Genomic DNA, 17,216 nt, shown 5'->3' with positions numbered 1-17,216 from the left:
GAGACCTTTGTCCCATGGAGGATCGATTGGCGCTACCGCGAAGAGAGCAGTGACCCTCGGACGGAAAGTTTTGGTGAGGGACTAAGGAGTATGATAGAGGGTTCGGCTCCTGCAACCAACCTGGAACAGTACCTGAACACCCCAGATGAAGCAATCGTGAACGCCCACGTGGTTCTTATACAAGAACTCATCAACAGAGGAGGTCGCCAAGTCTTGAATGCACTATCACCCGCGCGCGATTTATGCCGAAGTTCGACACCAACTCCTTCACCGGTATGTCGACGGTGTGGTGCGGTCCAGGAGGACCAGAGCGGTTCTGTCCATACTCAAGGTTCATTCCCGATTAAAGCTACAGAAGAAAAGGTGAAGAAACTCAAGCAAGTCCGTGAACAGAAGGGACCCTTAGCTGCGACGAACGAATACTCCATCTGGTTTTTCCTACCTCAAAGCTGTCAGGTCAAACTTAATCTCTCAAAGATCGAGAAGCCACCACCGGTAGTTCCCAAGTTCGCTCAACCTACGATGCCGATGCTCCCTGCGGGCATCATTACGGGGATGCCTCACAACTGGGACGACAATGAGTTCTGGGTGAGATTCAACCACACCACCGCGTTTCTTAAATTTCGCACTAGCAGCCCTTGGGTACAAGTCTGCGATTCCAGCGGGAAACCTCTCAAGACCACACAGTGGGAATTGACAACTGAATTCCAATCCAAGAAAAGCCAGCTCAAGGCCGCCAAGATAGCAATGGAGAACCTCCTGGGCGACCTCCCTAAGCTGCAGCAAGACATCAACCTACAGATGATACAATGGAGAGTTGACCGCCGGAATTGGGAGGCCGAACTCGACGCGGGGCCATCGAGGAGGCCCCGTCGGAGTGAATTGGGCCTTGCGATTCATCGAAGCCACCGACAGGTACACCGTCATTACAGAATGACAAGCAGCAAGTAACGAAGGCTGTTCTGTGCTGACAATCTGTGGCACTCCAACTGTCCTGCTCAAATACTGTCTGCTGGTCATCTCGCCCACAAGATCGTACATACCACCGGACTTGTCTCTGTCTTTCAACTTCTCATAGTGCCGTGGGATCGTCACGTTGCCGCGGGAGAGAGGACAATATGGCCATAGCTGGAACAGCCCTCCCAGCTGCACCAATAATGTAGCTCTGACGAGAGACTAACGGACTGCGAAAGCAAGGTCGAAGGCAAAGATCCCTTCGTCGTCTTTGTACGAACCATTGCAAAGAGTGAGGAGCTCTCAAAACTCAACGCACGATGTCCTTGTGAGTATGTTGATTCCACTAGCATTTGAAAAGTCATGTGAGCATATCTGACCTGGCATCACTTCGTGGACTAGGAAAATATCACCATCGTTCTGCTTGTGTTCCGTGATGACTGGCGTCCCATTGCGTTCTTCAGCTTTTGCATGGTCACTTATTACTCGAATGTGAGGCAGTACAGATGCAGGAAACAGCAGAGGTTGTACAGTGGATGAGGAGCAATACATCAAATCCGTCCCAATTAAGTGACCAAAGGTAAGTACATGAGTCCACATTCAAATCACTGGATGTATAGCTAATCAATAAGGCGTCCGATTAAGGGGGACTTTGCAGACTTAGAAGATTTCGCTCAACATATCTCAACCTGGCGACTCACAAGTCCAGAAAGATAGCAAAACTCCCAATCTCCGCGAACTGTTCTACCAGCGTGTGTGAGATATCTTGACATTTGGTTCCACACTTCTATCTACCGTCGCAGTCGAACTTCGGAGCGGCCCGCGAGCGGTCTCTGGTTCTACATTCATTAGGATGCCTGAAATCCAGTCGACACATGCAGACATATGGGAGTCTTGTTACAGGATCAAAGCTGCCGATTCTGCCCATGTACACATCCAGCGGTCTGGACGACGATGCCTATATTACTTATATTGCGCGATGGTGAGATGAATGCGCCCTATTTGATGATAGGCTTGCTGACTGAAGATCTACCTCCAGTTACTTCGTCAATCGAGCCCATAAGGCATTCGCATCACACCGCGAACGAAGATGCTGTACTACTACAGGCTCTTCTCCAGTGTCCGTTATTTCTTCCACTCTTCCCCATTATCGACACAGTCTTTCATCCTTTCTTTAAACATCCCTTCTCCATCAAAGTTCACAAAATTGCAAGCTTGTGGACTGAAAATTCTCACCAGACAAAGATGGCGAAGCCGGCTCAGCAGGTCACATCAGCTTCGGAGCACCCTGTCCCATTGGCAGTGCTGCCTCCCGGATATGTGGTCCGGACCTTCTCACCAACGAGAACGCTCCAGACAGATCGACTGATATCCTGAATAACTATCACAAGCCAAAATCAACAATAATCTCGTCTGTATACATTTCTCCTTCAAGAAGTATGCACCTGCAAGAAGATTCTCGACAAACTCGCTTATCATGTCGTCCTTCGAATGGCGACTGAATCGATTTCTGGCATTCGCAACCCGCTTCCGATGCACGAATAAGAGATGGTTTCAGACGACTGCCATAATCATTTCTGTGTCATCATATATGCACTGAAGATGGAGAGGGGCATGCCGAAAGATACCCTCCCGGGACCTGGAGTATGAGAAGCTACCCAAAGATACCCTCCCGGGACCTGGAGTACGAGAAGCGTGATGACGACGCCGTCGGGTAAAAGGTTCACTCCTAGACCTTTGCGGCCTAGACGGATCAACTGGAAGCCATTCGTCTCATGGAAAAGGGACTGAGATACGTGAATGAAAAGGCTTATGCTAAGCGAGTCGCTACCGCTACCGCTAAGCGAGCGAAGGTAGGAGATGACCATACTGACGTCGTTGAACCTTCTTCGTTCAAGGAAGCTATCGAATCGCCCGAGTGGGTTTACAAGATCAAGATAGGCGCTGACAACAAGATCGTTCGCTTCAAGGCTAGATGGGTAGCCAAAGGCTTCGCTCAGATACCTGGTGTTGACTTCGACCAGACCTTCTCTCCCACCGCAAAGCCGACTACCGTACGTCTCTTCTTCGTGCTGGTGGCGATACTAGGCTATCATTGTATCGAGGCCGATATCAAGCTCGCATTCTGGCAGGGAGAATTCCAGAACAGCGAAGTGGTCTATATGAAACAGCCTACTGGTTTGCTACCCGGGACCTGGAGTACGAGAAGCTACCCAAAGATACCCTCCCGGGACCTGGAGTATGAGAAGCTACCAAGCTACCCTGACATAAGGAACGAGGCAGGGAGGCCGGCGCCGGCTGGAGGATCTTACAGTCCAGCAGATGGGGGCCACAGCTGAAGAGTCAACTTGACAACCTTGGGGTCTGGTGGACGCTTTCCAGTCTCGCAACTCAGTTCTGGCCCGTCGTTGTGGTACATCATGATCATCCGATGATACGACAACAAAAACCTTCTTCGCCCCTCGCTGTTGCTTTCGAAGCACAATCGGCACATGGCGTTCAGTCTAAAAAGAAAGAAATCTGGGAAGGAACCTAGGGCTTCTGAGTGGTGTCACGGTCATTGTCCAGTGTTGTCAATTTCGGATGAATCAAGAGGCTTCATCTCTATCTGTCTGACAAGGAACCATAAGCTGCGCTGCGAGATGATCACCTAGATCTCATCCGTGCGATGAACTAGGTTGAAGTATCACTTCTCGCCAGGTGATCCTGGCTCTTTCATATTTACGATGTGGAAAGTCACCTCCAGGGTTTGTTCATAACTTGTTTCGCCTTCCCAGTGTCAGATTCAAAGGTGGACAATTCGAAGACAGAGAAAGATAAAAAACTTCTGGGCGCCATGTCCAGGCTCCCAAAATACAAAGCCGCCCGCACAAATTTCGCAATGGACCGGAACACTTCGACACTGACCGTACCTAATGACATGGGCACGGATGCTATGTCATTGTGTCTGCTACTGGTTCCGGCGGCAATTGGACTTGTGCGCGTCGGCGACAGGAACTGGCAGAACATGGCCCTGGGCCAACGGGGTCTCCTCATTGTTGGAAATCAACGGATGGGCCAGAGTTTACGCAATTGGTGAGGACAGCATTGTCACCTCCAAGTTCGAAGACTCAGCAATTTCAGCCACTAGGATTCCCATCTCAATTGATGTCACTGAAAGCATTCAGGGAGCTTTGTTGACCTGCATGGACGGTAGCTTGCGCAGGGCCCTGCGTCGCAATGAGCGAAGACGGGATCCATATGAGCGTGGTCTGGGATATATGGAAAGCCATGGAAGCTGTCCTGGAAGGAGACTTCAACTGGAATATTCAGCTCTCGTTAAAGGCATTGCAGCTGCCTCTCTACCTGACCGGAAGTCGCAGCGGCTGGACGACTCAGGCACGAGCCAGATGCTTATCCCGGATCGATCTAATCTTATGGACTATTACAAGTACACCTCTGCAGAAGAGCCGTACAGGTACAAGACAGCTCGCGGAGGTGATGCAACCGCACAAGGTCATGGAATCGCTACCATTACCATGGATCTAGGCGGAGGAAATACCCAACGGTCCGCATCCGCGCGTACCTTTCGGCCCGTTTCCATTCGGAAAAGCACCCAAGCAATAGGCATCTATTGGGTCAAACAAAGATCACACGCTTCGAGAGCTTTCGAACGATTGAATCTGCGGATATACGTACAAACAGCCAGGGGGATAAGGGCCACCCGAGACAGACATTTCCCTGCGCTTTGGCTTTTCATCAGCGATGTTCTCCGACTCAGGATCCTGAAGATTTTGAAGTTTTCAGAGGGTGCCTACATTCTTCTGGGCATGTGCTTCCTCTACGGTCGTCAAAGCTTAGCATTTGTACTTTCAGCAGTACTGACAACGAACGCCGCTCATATGACAGCCATGGAACAGACAATACCAGAAGGAGTCCAGGCAAAAAGGGAGCACTTTGTGCTGCTCAGATGCGAGGCTACCGGGCAGGGAACGCTCTGCTTCACCCAAAGCCGAAGCACTTCGTTCCGGAGAAGGACACGAAACGAAACGCGCCGCGAAGCCAGCAGCGGAAAAATAACTCTACACATGTACTTTATCGATACGAAGGTTTGCACCTGTGACTTTTCGCTTGCGGAGCTGTGCTGACTTTTGACTGACCAATACTAGCTTGAACCATCTCATGCCTGTCCTGCACAGTGCAAGGAGTTCTACCGTCTACGTACCGAGTCTGGCAGATTCGAAAAACACATCAACCTTGCCGAACAAGACAAAAGGGTGAGGATGACCTGGACACAGTTTTACTCTTCCCAGCACCAGGTTGTCTCATAGTTGACTACCTGTCTGGCCATCCCCACCTTCCTATCAGAAAGAGATTGCAATACAAATCATCCGGGAGGTCCCCCGTGATTGCCTAATTCGACAGCCCATGATGAATTGCGAGCATCAGAAGGTGTCACGCGTCACGCGCCGCGCTAGGTGATGGGCCCTAGCTGACTATGAAAGGGATTTTTCCCTCCCTACCACACCACTGCCCGTATTGGTGTCGGTACGATGTATGTAGTTACGTTTCTCGGTTTTTCCTAATGCTGATCACTCCAATTCTCGCTTTTACCGAGGTCTGATTTGAATAGCTTGCGATGCTCGAGACGTGGTGTGTCGTGAAAGGGATGTGGGACGGCGAGATGAGAAAGCCCTGCATGTTTCGCAACATTTATGGGGTTTTTTACTCATTTTCTCGGTAAAGCCAATGTTAGGTCAACCGTCAATCATCGTGGTCTGACCTTGCCAAAGACGCTGGGCAAGGATCGCGCATCACTGCTCGCCTTTTTCGAGATTCTTCTTGGAGAATTCTCGGTCGGGAAGGTACACATAACCCCGGATAAACCAAGCTTTAAGGAAATCCTTCCTTGCCTGCCTATGAATTGCGCCCTAATATCTCGGTTTTTCAGACATTGAATATCGATGATGCCCGTGTTGATGGTGCGCGCAAGTCCGCCACCAATGTCCCACCATGGCTCTGATGTCACCTCGTCGCATGTATCTAACTGATGCACATGGGCAATATCCTCTCTGTGAATATGCGTCTCGACAATCGGACGAGATCTAGAGGTGGGCTTTTGTCAAGGCTTCAGAAGAACTTCCACGCGTTAGCGTCTCTGGAGACCTGGCCGGATGGGGTGCAACTACAGTATCCTATCCTGAGCCCATGGAGACAGTTTTCCTTATGCCCCCAAACCAGATAGCGGATGCTCTGCTGGGTATGCTCTGCTGGGACGATCCTGGATTGTGGAAACAGCATTGTCCCAGCAAATTCGCGTTCGGGCACATACAATACAACCACCTAATCCAATATGCCTTCGTCTTACCCTTGAGAATTGCGGTCTCTGCCACTTGGGCAATCCAACAGACCTGAATCTAAGTCTTCCTTCATATTGGTTTGAGTTTTGGCTAAGGGGTCTATTGCAGGAGAGTGCCATCACCCTGTCCGGTGTGTGCCAGAGTTTGCTGAAAACACTTACATCACAATTATGGATGGTATGGCCCGCTCGAGCCAGAGGAATTTCTCTCAATTCCTGAGGTAAAGCCAAACCTTCGGTTCTTGAACCTGACCGCCGTCCAAATGCAAGAGAGCGTGACAGAACGTTTGTTCCACTGTCATTCGCCTGAAGGATGAGCATAATCATGCTAGTTCAAGGTCTCCGTGAGTTGGTACAACAAGCTGATGCTATGTGGGTCGCTGCAGACTTGTAATCTCTTTAGAATCTCACGGAAAACAACAGCGGAAGAAGGGCTCGCAGGTCAAGCACATCTGCTGTCAATCTCCGCGTGAACCAATGGCTGTCCGAGGACGTGATGACGGAGTCGGTTCCAGCCAGCGTCAGGGACAGGTCCGTGACCTCGCAGGGCAGGAAGGACGACCACACGATCTGGGCCAGCTTCGCGAGATCTTTCCCTCCAAGTCGTTCTCCGAGTTTGGATTGGAAGCAAAAGCTAGCAGCAATTCTGGTAGTCGCGGACATCAGACTCAAGAGTACATGGCGAACATGTCCATCACTTTACGATTTTGAGACGCGACTCCGACGAAAACAGGGATGTTGGACATATTGGAGAGAGCGAAGAAGTCAGCCGGCCAACAAATATCAGTGTTCGACTAGATACCCTCCTGATTTTTCTGTTGGCGTGAAGGTCACCGACGACGAGACGGCACGAGTGGTAATGAGAATCTACACGGAACGAAACGCCTGGCCATTTCCTACACTTTTCCCAGATCATGGTAGGACCCATGCATTCCACTTATTCTGTGCATAGCTAACCCTTTTCAAATAGTTGTGACATGACGCAGACTGGAAAGAGTACCAAGAACAAATTCCGGTTGTTCCCTTGCAGGTCTCGCGAGAATACAACCTGCTTATCCACGCTGAGGAATCAATAGTCATCTATTTTCCGGAACCTTCCCAGGAATACATCGAGTACCAAAGATCAGGTCATCGCGCTCTCGATGGGAGGCCTCGACTGAGCAGAAAGCAGAGCAAATTGCCTCTGGAACGCAGGATTGACGAGCTCGAGCGTCTCCTGGGGAGTTCAATAATAGGGGAGCGTGCTACGAATGCTGCTCCCGTATTAGAAGGGTACAAATCGGGAACCTTGGAATGTCTTTCCGGGCAATACTATATATTTCGAGAAGGGAACGGGCCCGAGACCCTTGTCAGAATTCGACCTGAAGAAGGTATTGTGGGGGGAATTCCCCAACTATGCCAGCGTTTCGTCAGACGTTATATCCCAATGGGATCGGACATCACCAAGTATGCTGCCTCTACCTACCCTGACATATGAAGTACTATTGACGTTTTGGTCAATATACTTCTTGAACTTAGACATCGGAGACATTTTGGTTCCGCCATGACCAGCGAAAGTTTGCAAACCTTTCGACAGCCGCATCGGATATATGGAGCAGCAACACTTTTCCATAGCACTCATTTTGAGGCTCAAGACAGAGAGGGCGTACCGAAGCCGATCGATGCTCGTCGTCGAGTGTTTTGGGGTCGAAAAGTCCGCTGAAGTCCGACCTCCCCTGCCCTAGATAGTTTGGCGAGCAACGTCAGAGAGGAGGGTGCCTAAGTTTGCTCAGCTAGTATGGCATTATGTGCTCTTCACAATACACCCAGTCCTCATTACCCGCATGGTATGAAATCCTTCATGTTTTGGCCGAATTGGGTTATTCGGCAAGGGTTACGATTCATACATTCTCAGTCAGCGACAAGAAACAAATTGTCCTGTGGGCGGTTGCTCTGGTCAGACGGCCCATGCATTATTCCAGCTGCTTGGGCTGTCGGCTAGGGCATCTGCCATCCCACTATCTCTCTTCTCTTAGAGATTTAGATCAAGAAAGGCATCGAAGTCAAGCAGTTCCTTTTCTCTGCTTTCTTATGAAATTGACTTGACTTGCAATACACCTGCTCCGAAAGAGGATAGATTGGCATTAGTGACGAATTTCAAACGCAGCAGAACAGAGATGAAATGGCCCTAATGATGCGGAAGAGTCTTCTTGTTTGGACGAGCATCGATTTGGATCCGGCCAAGTATCAGAGGCGCCCGGCCCAGTTGGTTTGGACTTCTTTTCTCCTTCATTCTTTCCTTTTTTGTCACTCTTTCAGTCACGGCTGCGGAAGACGATTGAGGTGGAAATGTTAATTATCCAACAATGACCGGTATAGACCGTCCTGCTTCAAGATCCCCAGATCATCCAGTCTGCAAGAGGCGTGGCGTGAAGCTCGATGCGTTACACGCAGAAATTGGTGCGCACAGAATTTTCCACGGCCACAATGAATGTGTTCATAACAACAAATTCCGTCCACCCTACGACTTTTGTCCTTGCACTTGGAGGGGCTGATACCCTAGTCTTAATCCGCCTCAGGTTCCCTGATGGGGAGATGCTGATGAGTTACTCAATGGGGCATCTTCGTTAAGTGTCCTCGAATTCGGGAAGAGATGCACTGCCTTGAGGATTATCCTCCTCAAACATCGTTTACAGCGCTTGATGAAGGGCAATCACCAACGCCCGGGGTTAGATTACGATACCGTCTACGGACCGGTGGTGAATGGTGATCGAGGTGATGATCAACTTCTTGCCTACCCTCATCGCGATACGCAATCTGGAAGAGGAGCAGGTTGATATGGTTACAGCCTATCGGCACGCTTACCTAGAGAAATACACTATTCTTATGCGTCAACCAACCGGATTTGAAAAGAAAGGAATGGTCTGCAGGGTCCTGAAAGCATTTGATGACATGATCACCTTGACATACGGCACTTTTTGAAGAAGCCAACCTCATCGACTCGGCTATAAGGCCCTTGTCAGCGACATGGTGATCAGCATGTGCCATTCTGACGCCATGAGGCAAACTGTGACTATGCTAAAGACATAATTGCTGCAGGTCTCGAACTGAGCAAGATCTTTGCCAAAGCTAGCGAGGTTCTCATTTCCTTTGAGTCTTCCTCTTCCCCTCAACATTCTTATCGTCCCAACTTCAGCCCCTAATCCCACCCGAGTATTTCAACTTTGGTAACGAAATGGGGACTGGTCACTTTATAGGGGCCGTCAGACAATCACTCGGTTTCATTATGGAAACCTTGGGCTGGAGATTAATATGGCCGATAATCAGGATTGGGGGTTCCTCATCGCAGATGCAAATTTCAAAGAGAATTCCACATTGAAGCGAACTCCTGCGTTATAGACGAAAAAGGTCAAGGACATCCTCACCCAGGAGGGTGAGGTGTTTGGGGCAATGATTCAGTATCGTCTGTTGAAACTCTCTATGCTGAAAACGCTAGAGAATGGCATGAACCCGGTTGGTGCAGGTGAGGGGGAGATCATTCGCACGAAAGTATGTTATTATGCAATCCCCCAATGAGAGAATCTTCTAATTTTATGTAGGAGGACTATGATGAAGCCCGGGTTGTCCTGGAAGAACTTGCTGGCACAATTGAGCTTGCAGGCTGGAGCCCGAAAATCGACTACATTGATGAAGACCTAGACCAATACACTTTGTGTATTAATCAAAAGGCATCTAGTCAGTCTGATCCAAAGACCACTGGCTTTCTCACAGCGGAGCCATCGGAGTTCGGCTCTGGCGTGGTCAGGCCGGAGTGCCTGTGGCCCATTGTAGCATTGCAAGTACTCAATTCTCCATGCAGGTTCAGAAAGGCCCAGAACCCAAGCGGCTGCACGGCCAGGGTACTTGGCCAAGCAGGCCTTTCTCCTCGTATACCCCGTGGAGAAAGGCCGCGAGACGCGGAATCCTTTCGTCCCCTCCAACTACCACGCGGAGGGGGAAAATATGTGCCGTAACTTCATTATGGTGGAGAAGGAGCTAGTCCCTGGTTGAGAGAATGGCCCGGAACAAGCCTCAATATCCACGGAAGCTGGCAGAGTATGGGTCTCCCGCCGTCGCGCTACGGCACTGGCTGCCATCTATCATCCTGCGCCTGCGCATCGTCCAGCCTGGAACGACTATCAACACAATGAACGGAATACAGGCCAACTTGGCCGTCGTTGATGTCCATGGCTTTGCCTAGCTTTGCCCAGTTAGGCTTCGCGTGCGTACACTCGCACCACCTTTCATCTCGAGTCTTCTCCTTTGTTTTCTGTCCTAGGTCGCATTTATACATCGTCTGTTTCCTTTCATCCTTTCGTCTCTTGAGCGATGAGGGTAGGTTCTCCTGAAACCCCATTGTCTGACGTTGTAGCCACTAACTCATCCCAGGGACCAATTAATACCGGACTACCTCCACCTGCCGTGAGCAAAGGGTCGCGCTTGCCCAATGATATAAACGGGATGTTTATCTGACATGGAATGCTGGAAGCCTTTCAGGTACCACTACTTACTCTTTACTGTGAAGATGAAGAAGTCTTTTTCTACTCGAGCTGGCCGGCTCCTCGAGTTTTTCTGGAAACCGGGCACGGATAACGTCCAAGGCATCAACCAACCACTGGCCCAGGAAGCGGTCAAGGGCACACTCCAAAAATTGAAAGATATTTACCCTGAGCTCAGAGAAGCAAAGAATGCCACGAGAAAGAAGGTTGAGATCACGAAGAAAGAGTTGCAAGACATACTTAACCTACAGTAAGACAAGGAATCGTTGGAATGGTTGCAATCGGATATGGTGAAGCCTTGGTGGAAAGAGTCGTGGGGCGACTATTTGGGGAAGGACAAGGCAAAAGAGCGAGGAAAGGGACTTGCCGATATTCAGACACGGATTCTTAGTGGCGAGGCACATGGTGGTCTTAAATACAGCAATCCAAGGGCGAAGAATACTGACTGGGACGGAGCAGACCAACTGGCACGATTCCATTTCAACGTCAAAAAAATCAACTTGGCGTCCAGAGAGGGGACCTTTTTGGAAAGAACTGGGTATGACGAAGGCAGCTCGTATTCAGTTGGACGATGAAACTCATGATGCTCTGTCCAGAATCCCATATCGGTTCTTTTCCGACAACTCCATTGGCATCGTCAAGGTCCTCCCCTCATACGCTCATGGTGCCACAACACTTAATCTCGGCCGCGGGATCGACTTCCTCAGAATGGCGCTTGATCCCACGCCAGAGTACACATGGGGAGGAATGACCACCCCTCGTCCCTCTATGCAGGGCAGCAGGGGCAAGCAACCTGATAACTGCCTTTTTCCAAATTCCCGGACCAATCAACCTCGCCGGCCAAGCCTTGTAATCGAAACAGGTGTTACTGGTGGTCTTTTCTGTGTGCGCACTTCTTCATTGATTGGTAAATGAGAGATTCCAAGGTGTTCGCCCAATGATGCTCCATACAGATAGCATGCTTGCCCTGGACCTTGCACGGAACGCGCAGTAGCATGCTCGGTCAAACATATCGATCTCAACTGTCACTGGATACGCGGTACTATTGTCAATAAGCAGATACACCTGCAGTAACTTCCATCCAATCAGATGATCGTTGATCTACTGACCAAGCCGCTCGGCCGCATCAAGTTCGATCAATTCTTCAAGGCTTTGGGCCTAGCTTGAGGGGGTGTTCGGTTTTCGAACCGGAAAAGCTTGTTACATCGCAGTCATGCATTCGGAGGTATCTACGGCCTCAAAGATCGTGCCTAGATCGATATTACTACCGTACGGCAGTGATCTAGATAGATAATTCCCACGCCAAAACTCTCCTGTACAATAGTATCAAGATAATCAAGGTAGTAACGAATACATGCACTTTGACTGTTTTATCCTTCCAGATTTCTACAGGTTAGAGACCAATCTATGGGCTCACATCCATTTATGATCTTACAACACCAACCCCATTCTGGCAGTAACCGTATATGACACTAATGTGTTCATTAATAATATCAAAAATTCCATTCCTCGTGTCACTTGCTCCCCAGATGGAAGGATATTGGCAATTGCAGGCGAGATAATATTACCATGACGCTATTAATCGGGACGTTAAATGAAGATAACGGGACCAAGCCTTTTGATATGACATTCGACTACAAAGGATCCATTCGATGACTCTGGCTAACATCGGCGTCGATGAAGAACATCATCCGAACGAAAGAGTGCCAGTTTCCCTCAACCAAAGGCACGACTTTCAAGAGCTCAAAGACCTCGGGACCATTGATAATACCGCTGTCGCTCAGTGGGTGTTCGACCGCCTACAAACACAAGGCATGGCGCAGACATCTTGGAGATTCCCATCAAGTGCAGAATATACTCTGTAGACGCTCCACATCAAAGAGTGGATGCTGCACAACCCAAAAAGGAAGGCACCCCCCCACCTATGGGAGAGAGAGAGCGGGGACTAGGTTGTTCCTGGTTAGAGCTGTCAGCTGGTAATCCCGCTGCTTAAGTCCGCCCGGCAATGCCGAGGTATTACCGCATTAGAGAGGTATTCCACCCAGGTTATAAGCTGCTTATCAATCACTGGAGGCGAATACCGTAGTAGATATGTCTCAATGGTCAATTCCTAGAGAGGTACGGAGTACTCCGTCCTACTAGGCACAAAATTTCATCTCCTTGAAAGGTTCGAACTTCGGACACTTTGTTAACCCGTTTGTAATCAGGATTAGTGATCGATCGCCCGTGATCCACTACGTAATTGGGCCCACCCGCCTCTTCTGTCAATTCTTCAGCATTTGTCAGCGTCACCTCGCAGTATATATATTCTTCCATCCTCGATCATTCTAAGAATCAGTACACCACAACGCTAAAGCAGAATCAAAATGTCCACTCAAAAAGCCATCGTCGTCACCGCCCCCAAGAAGGAGAGCTTGGTCACCGACCACCCCATTCCCAAGCTGCGCGATGACTACATGCTCATCAAGAATGTTAGCGTGGCCGTGAACCCCACAGACTGGAAGCACATCGACTACCTGGCTCCCCCCGGCGTGCTAGTCGGCTGCGACTACGCCGGTATCGTCGAGGAAGTCGGCAAGGACGTCAAGAAGCCCTTCAAGAAGGGCGACAGAGTCTGCGGGTTCGCTCACGGCTCTAACGCCGTGCAGCCCGAGGACGGCACTTTTGCCGAGTACATCCTCGTCAAGGGCGATGTCCAGATCCACATCCCCGATAACCTGAGCTTCCAGGAAGCCGCCACGCTGGGCGTGGGGATCACCACCGTCGGGCAATCGCTGTACCAGTCTCTCAAGTTGTCTTGGCCCACAGAGCCGATCAAGGATGCCCAGCCCCTCCTGATCTATGGCGGTTCGACTGCCACGGGTACCCTGGCTATTCAGTTCGCCAAGCTGTCCGGCTACCGGGTACTGACGACGTGCTCGCCGCGCAACTTTGAGCTCGTCAAGAGTTTGGGTGCCGATGAGGTGTATGACTACAACGACCCCAACGCTGCGGCGGAGATCCGCAAGGCCACCGACAACAAGCTCAAGTATGTGCTCGACACTATCTCGTTGGAGTCGAGTGCCAAGTTCTGCGACGAGGCGCTGAGCACCGAGGGCGGAGAGTACACTGCTCTTCTGATTGTGGGCATTGAGCGCGAGAATGTCAACGATCGCTGGACGCTGGGATACTCTGCCGTCGGCGAGAAATTCAAATTCGGCGAGATGGAGTTCCCTGCGAAGCCGGAAGATTTTGAGTTTGCGTGTAAGTTCTGGTCTGTTGCTGAGAAGCTGCTGGCAGAGGGCAAGATCAAGGTGCACCGGCCCAAGGTGTGCCCGGATGGACTGAAGGGTGTTCTGAGTGGCCTGCAGCTCATGAGAGAGGGCAAGGTCAGCGGAGAAAAGTTGGTGTACAATATCGCTGAGACCCCTTGAACCCCACCATAGTGTATCAAAATAATGAAGCACAATAATAATTCACATAATCCCTGTCGCTGCTAGTAAGCGCCGAGACAAAAGTACTTACTGAGATACCCCACATCAGCTTCATGTCCATTTGCTTCACGTTTCCCATCTCCAAGCACCAAAATCATCAATATGGACCCTCAATTCCATCCCCTTTCCGGCGACGACAAACCGTACTTCCTCTTCCGCGCCGAATCACAAAACAACCGGAGCTTCGGAGACGGCGGCATCTTCGCAAGACACTCCTCCCACCATAACCATCCTACTAGACAAGATTTCGACAATCACCTCGCATGGCAACGCACAGACACAGGCCTAGTCTCGTTCTTCAGTTCCTGGCGTCGCGTGATGCAACGCCGACAGATGCTGATCAATGACAATGAAGGAGATGTAATCGTAGTCGCCGTTCAAGCCAAGAACCTCGTTGGTGTTAACAGTGCGGAACGCGTCGCTGAAGCACTGGGCTACAGGGACGAGAACAACGATCCCAGACGCAGACCTTGTCACCGAGACGAGTACTTGGTATTTGGAGGGGTTGCACCGGACGATTATGCCGTTTTGGCGGTGTTTGAAGGAAGAGAGCCTTGCGTTTCGGTCACATTCAACATTCCCTCGTTCGAGTATTCCGGTCAGATTCCGGGAAACTCTCTTCCCGGTCAAGCTGAAAGGGGACCATTGGTGGCTTTAGAGGATGAGATGTACCGTCGGACTGGGAGGAAAGATGATCTAGTGAGAGATGAGCTGGTCAGGACGATCTGTGAGGTCGCCCATATGCCGTGGTTGGTGCGGACGAGGTACCGGAATTTCGATGGGAAGGAGATTGAGATGTGATGGCCTCAGTCGTCTTTCAAGATGTGGTTGGTTAATGTACTTAGTATTTATCGATTTCGTGATTCGCAGGCTGACATGCTGACACCAACAATCTACTTCATTTCAATAACATAGAAATGGACGGCACATGGGGTTATTTTGATCTCTTCCTTGCCGTCTTGAGGCTGGGTCAACAGACACTTCCTTCTACTCAACGCCGTGCAGCAAGAAATGTCTTTTGGCATGCGTTGATCTTTGATCTTGGATCTTGGGAGAGAAGTGTTCGAGAATACGTGCGGTTGTCATCGAGATGACTTGTTTGCTGTGATGCCGACAGCATCAACCTATTGGATTCATCTGTCAACCCGGCAATCACCATATACATACCAATTGACTCTCTACCACCTCAAATGATCTCCCCAAGCATTTCTCGAAAAGGAAGACACCCAGACAGGTCAATATAATTGAACTCGACGATCTCGATGAACAGGACATTGCTGCACCACCAGCCTTTGCCGAGCAGAAGTTTCGCCGGTTTACCACTATCTCATGTCTTATGTCTGCATGGCAATGTCCTCACTCAGTTTCCTTTCCTTTCCTATGGTCATGCCATTTCTCTATGGCTTTCTTCAAATTCCCTCCCTTGGCCGCATTATGCCAGTCATCCCTTTGTCTTGCGGGACCAAATTGCCCTCTTGCCGTTATGCCAGTATGCCTTCATACTGTTCTACCATGATCTCAGCTTTCCATATGAAAGTCCACGACAACAACCCTCTCGTTTCTTTTCTCCCATTATCTTTGCTGTCTATCTCAATTGTCTACTCTCTACCTACCTTTGCCTTCTGCTACTACTTGCTGGCTCCGTGCCCAAGTCTGCTCCTCCAATGTATCGACCGCCTCATGTCCAAGCACGAGGCCCGAACCAGAAGTCGAAACCGCCGCAACAGCCTGACGTCTGATACACTGTCTGACACGGGTTCAGCGGTAAACTAAAGAAGGGACGGTGCGAGGAGTACGCCGCCCCTGACTTCAGCTATCCTCCAACTCTATCACAGCTCCTCAAACCACACCATCAACCACTACGAGCTCTCCTACTGTTCTTTGGCAGAAGATGTAAGTGATATGGTCTTTTTAATTACTGATATATACTAACTAAAGTCTCTAGAGTGCTAGAATCCTCCTTCCCCCAATCCCAATTTTCAAAAAGTCCATGACAACACCTCTCTCCCTTTCTTTCTCCAAATCTATCCTGCTCTCTACCTACCTCTACCTCCTACTGTTGACCATATTTCGCAACCCAGAATTACATGCCCGCCTCTGGCTCCGGCTCTGTCTCCAACACTGCCTCCAGCGGTGCCAGCGAGAATTCTTCTGGCATTTATGCCCCTGCTACTCAGCAGCTGAACGGCAATCTCGGGGCTCAGAGCCAGCTGTACACTTACTTTTAATTAGCCATGCTGTGTCCCAGTAGTTCCTGCTCACCGCACTGTACTCATATTGAGATGATACTACGATCTTGATGACTTACGGCCACCTTGACCCAATGTCAACCTGGGGAACACGGCTTTTGATACCACAGTAAGATTTTTACCTCCATGCAATCTATCTGCATTTTGTGTAATTTTCTGATGATATGATGTAGTTAATAACAATGCATATACATACATTATGCCTTATACTTTTCTACAATACTACCCTGAATATTGGCCTCACCTTCTCTATCACCATCCAGCAAAAGAGCAAGACCATATTCCATCAATTTTGAAATGGAACCATACTTCGGAGAGTATAACACCTACATACGAGCTGAAACAAAAGTTTCGACAGGTCCATGTTTATTGAACATGGCGGTTCCAATCTGTTTTCTTTTTCTTTTTCTTTTTTCCTTCTCTACCAAAGACACTTACTCGACCCTTTCTTGTCTGTCTTTCAACCATAACAGTGGTGGTCGAACCAGGTGTTTATCTTGTTGTTTATCTTGTTGTCTATCTTGTTGTCTATCTTGTTGTCTATCTTGTTGTCTATCTTGTTGTCTATCTTGTTGTCTATCTTGCTTTTTTATCTCGTGTGTATCTTGTGTCTCTCTTGATGTCTCTGTTGTTCGCTTGCCCACCCACATCGGTTCAACAAGCCGAACATTTATCTGAGTCAACA

The 17,216-nt window shown here is 49.6% G+C and overlaps 5 protein-coding genes across 5 annotated transcripts; all 5 read left to right on the top strand.

The window, feature by feature from the left end:
- Positions 1–90: 90 nt before the first annotated feature.
- Positions 91–951, top strand: CDV56_105284 (uncharacterized protein; the record flags this gene model as incomplete). Its single annotated transcript, XM_026758903.1, has 1 exon — positions 91–951. One exon carries the CDS (start codon positions 91–93, stop codon positions 949–951), a length of 861 nt encoding a protein of 286 aa, XP_026613537.1.
- A 2,884-nt stretch (positions 952–3,835) lies between these two features.
- CDV56_104523 (uncharacterized protein) lies at positions 3,836–10,321 on the top strand (the record flags this gene model as incomplete). Its single annotated transcript, XM_026758142.1, has 7 exons — positions 3,836–4,029; positions 4,085–5,042; positions 5,103–5,210; positions 9,671–9,820; positions 9,871–9,983; positions 10,043–10,110; positions 10,170–10,321. The coding sequence occupies 7 exons, from the start codon at positions 3,836–3,838 to the stop codon at positions 10,319–10,321; spliced, it is 1,743 nt and encodes a 580-aa protein (XP_026613536.1).
- A 514-nt stretch (positions 10,322–10,835) lies between these two features.
- CDV56_104386 (uncharacterized protein) lies at positions 10,836–11,803 on the top strand (the record flags this gene model as incomplete). Its single annotated transcript, XM_026758005.1, has 4 exons — positions 10,836–11,059; positions 11,201–11,347; positions 11,406–11,716; positions 11,763–11,803. 4 exons carry the CDS (start codon positions 10,836–10,838, stop codon positions 11,801–11,803), a joined length of 723 nt encoding a protein of 240 aa, XP_026613535.1.
- A 1,372-nt stretch (positions 11,804–13,175) lies between these two features.
- On the top strand, positions 13,176–14,222 carry CDV56_104139 (zinc-binding alcohol dehydrogenase family protein; the record flags this gene model as incomplete). Its single annotated transcript, XM_026757758.1, has 1 exon — positions 13,176–14,222. One exon carries the CDS (start codon positions 13,176–13,178, stop codon positions 14,220–14,222), a length of 1,047 nt encoding a protein of 348 aa, XP_026613534.1.
- A 162-nt stretch (positions 14,223–14,384) lies between these two features.
- CDV56_104050 (uncharacterized protein) lies at positions 14,385–15,083 on the top strand (the record flags this gene model as incomplete). The annotated part of the gene is made up of 1 exon (XM_026757669.1): positions 14,385–15,083. The coding sequence occupies one exon, from the start codon at positions 14,385–14,387 to the stop codon at positions 15,081–15,083; it is 699 nt and encodes a 232-aa protein (XP_026613533.1).
- Between the last annotated feature and the right edge of the window lie 2,133 nt (positions 15,084–17,216).

This window comes from Aspergillus thermomutatus (genome assembly GCF_002237265.1).
Source record: "Aspergillus thermomutatus strain HMR AF 39 chromosome Unknown NODE_124, whole genome shotgun sequence".
NCBI classification, from domain to species: Eukaryota; Fungi; Ascomycota; class Eurotiomycetes; order Eurotiales; family Aspergillaceae; genus Aspergillus; species Aspergillus thermomutatus.
This window is presented reverse-complemented; position numbering and strand designations above follow the sequence as displayed.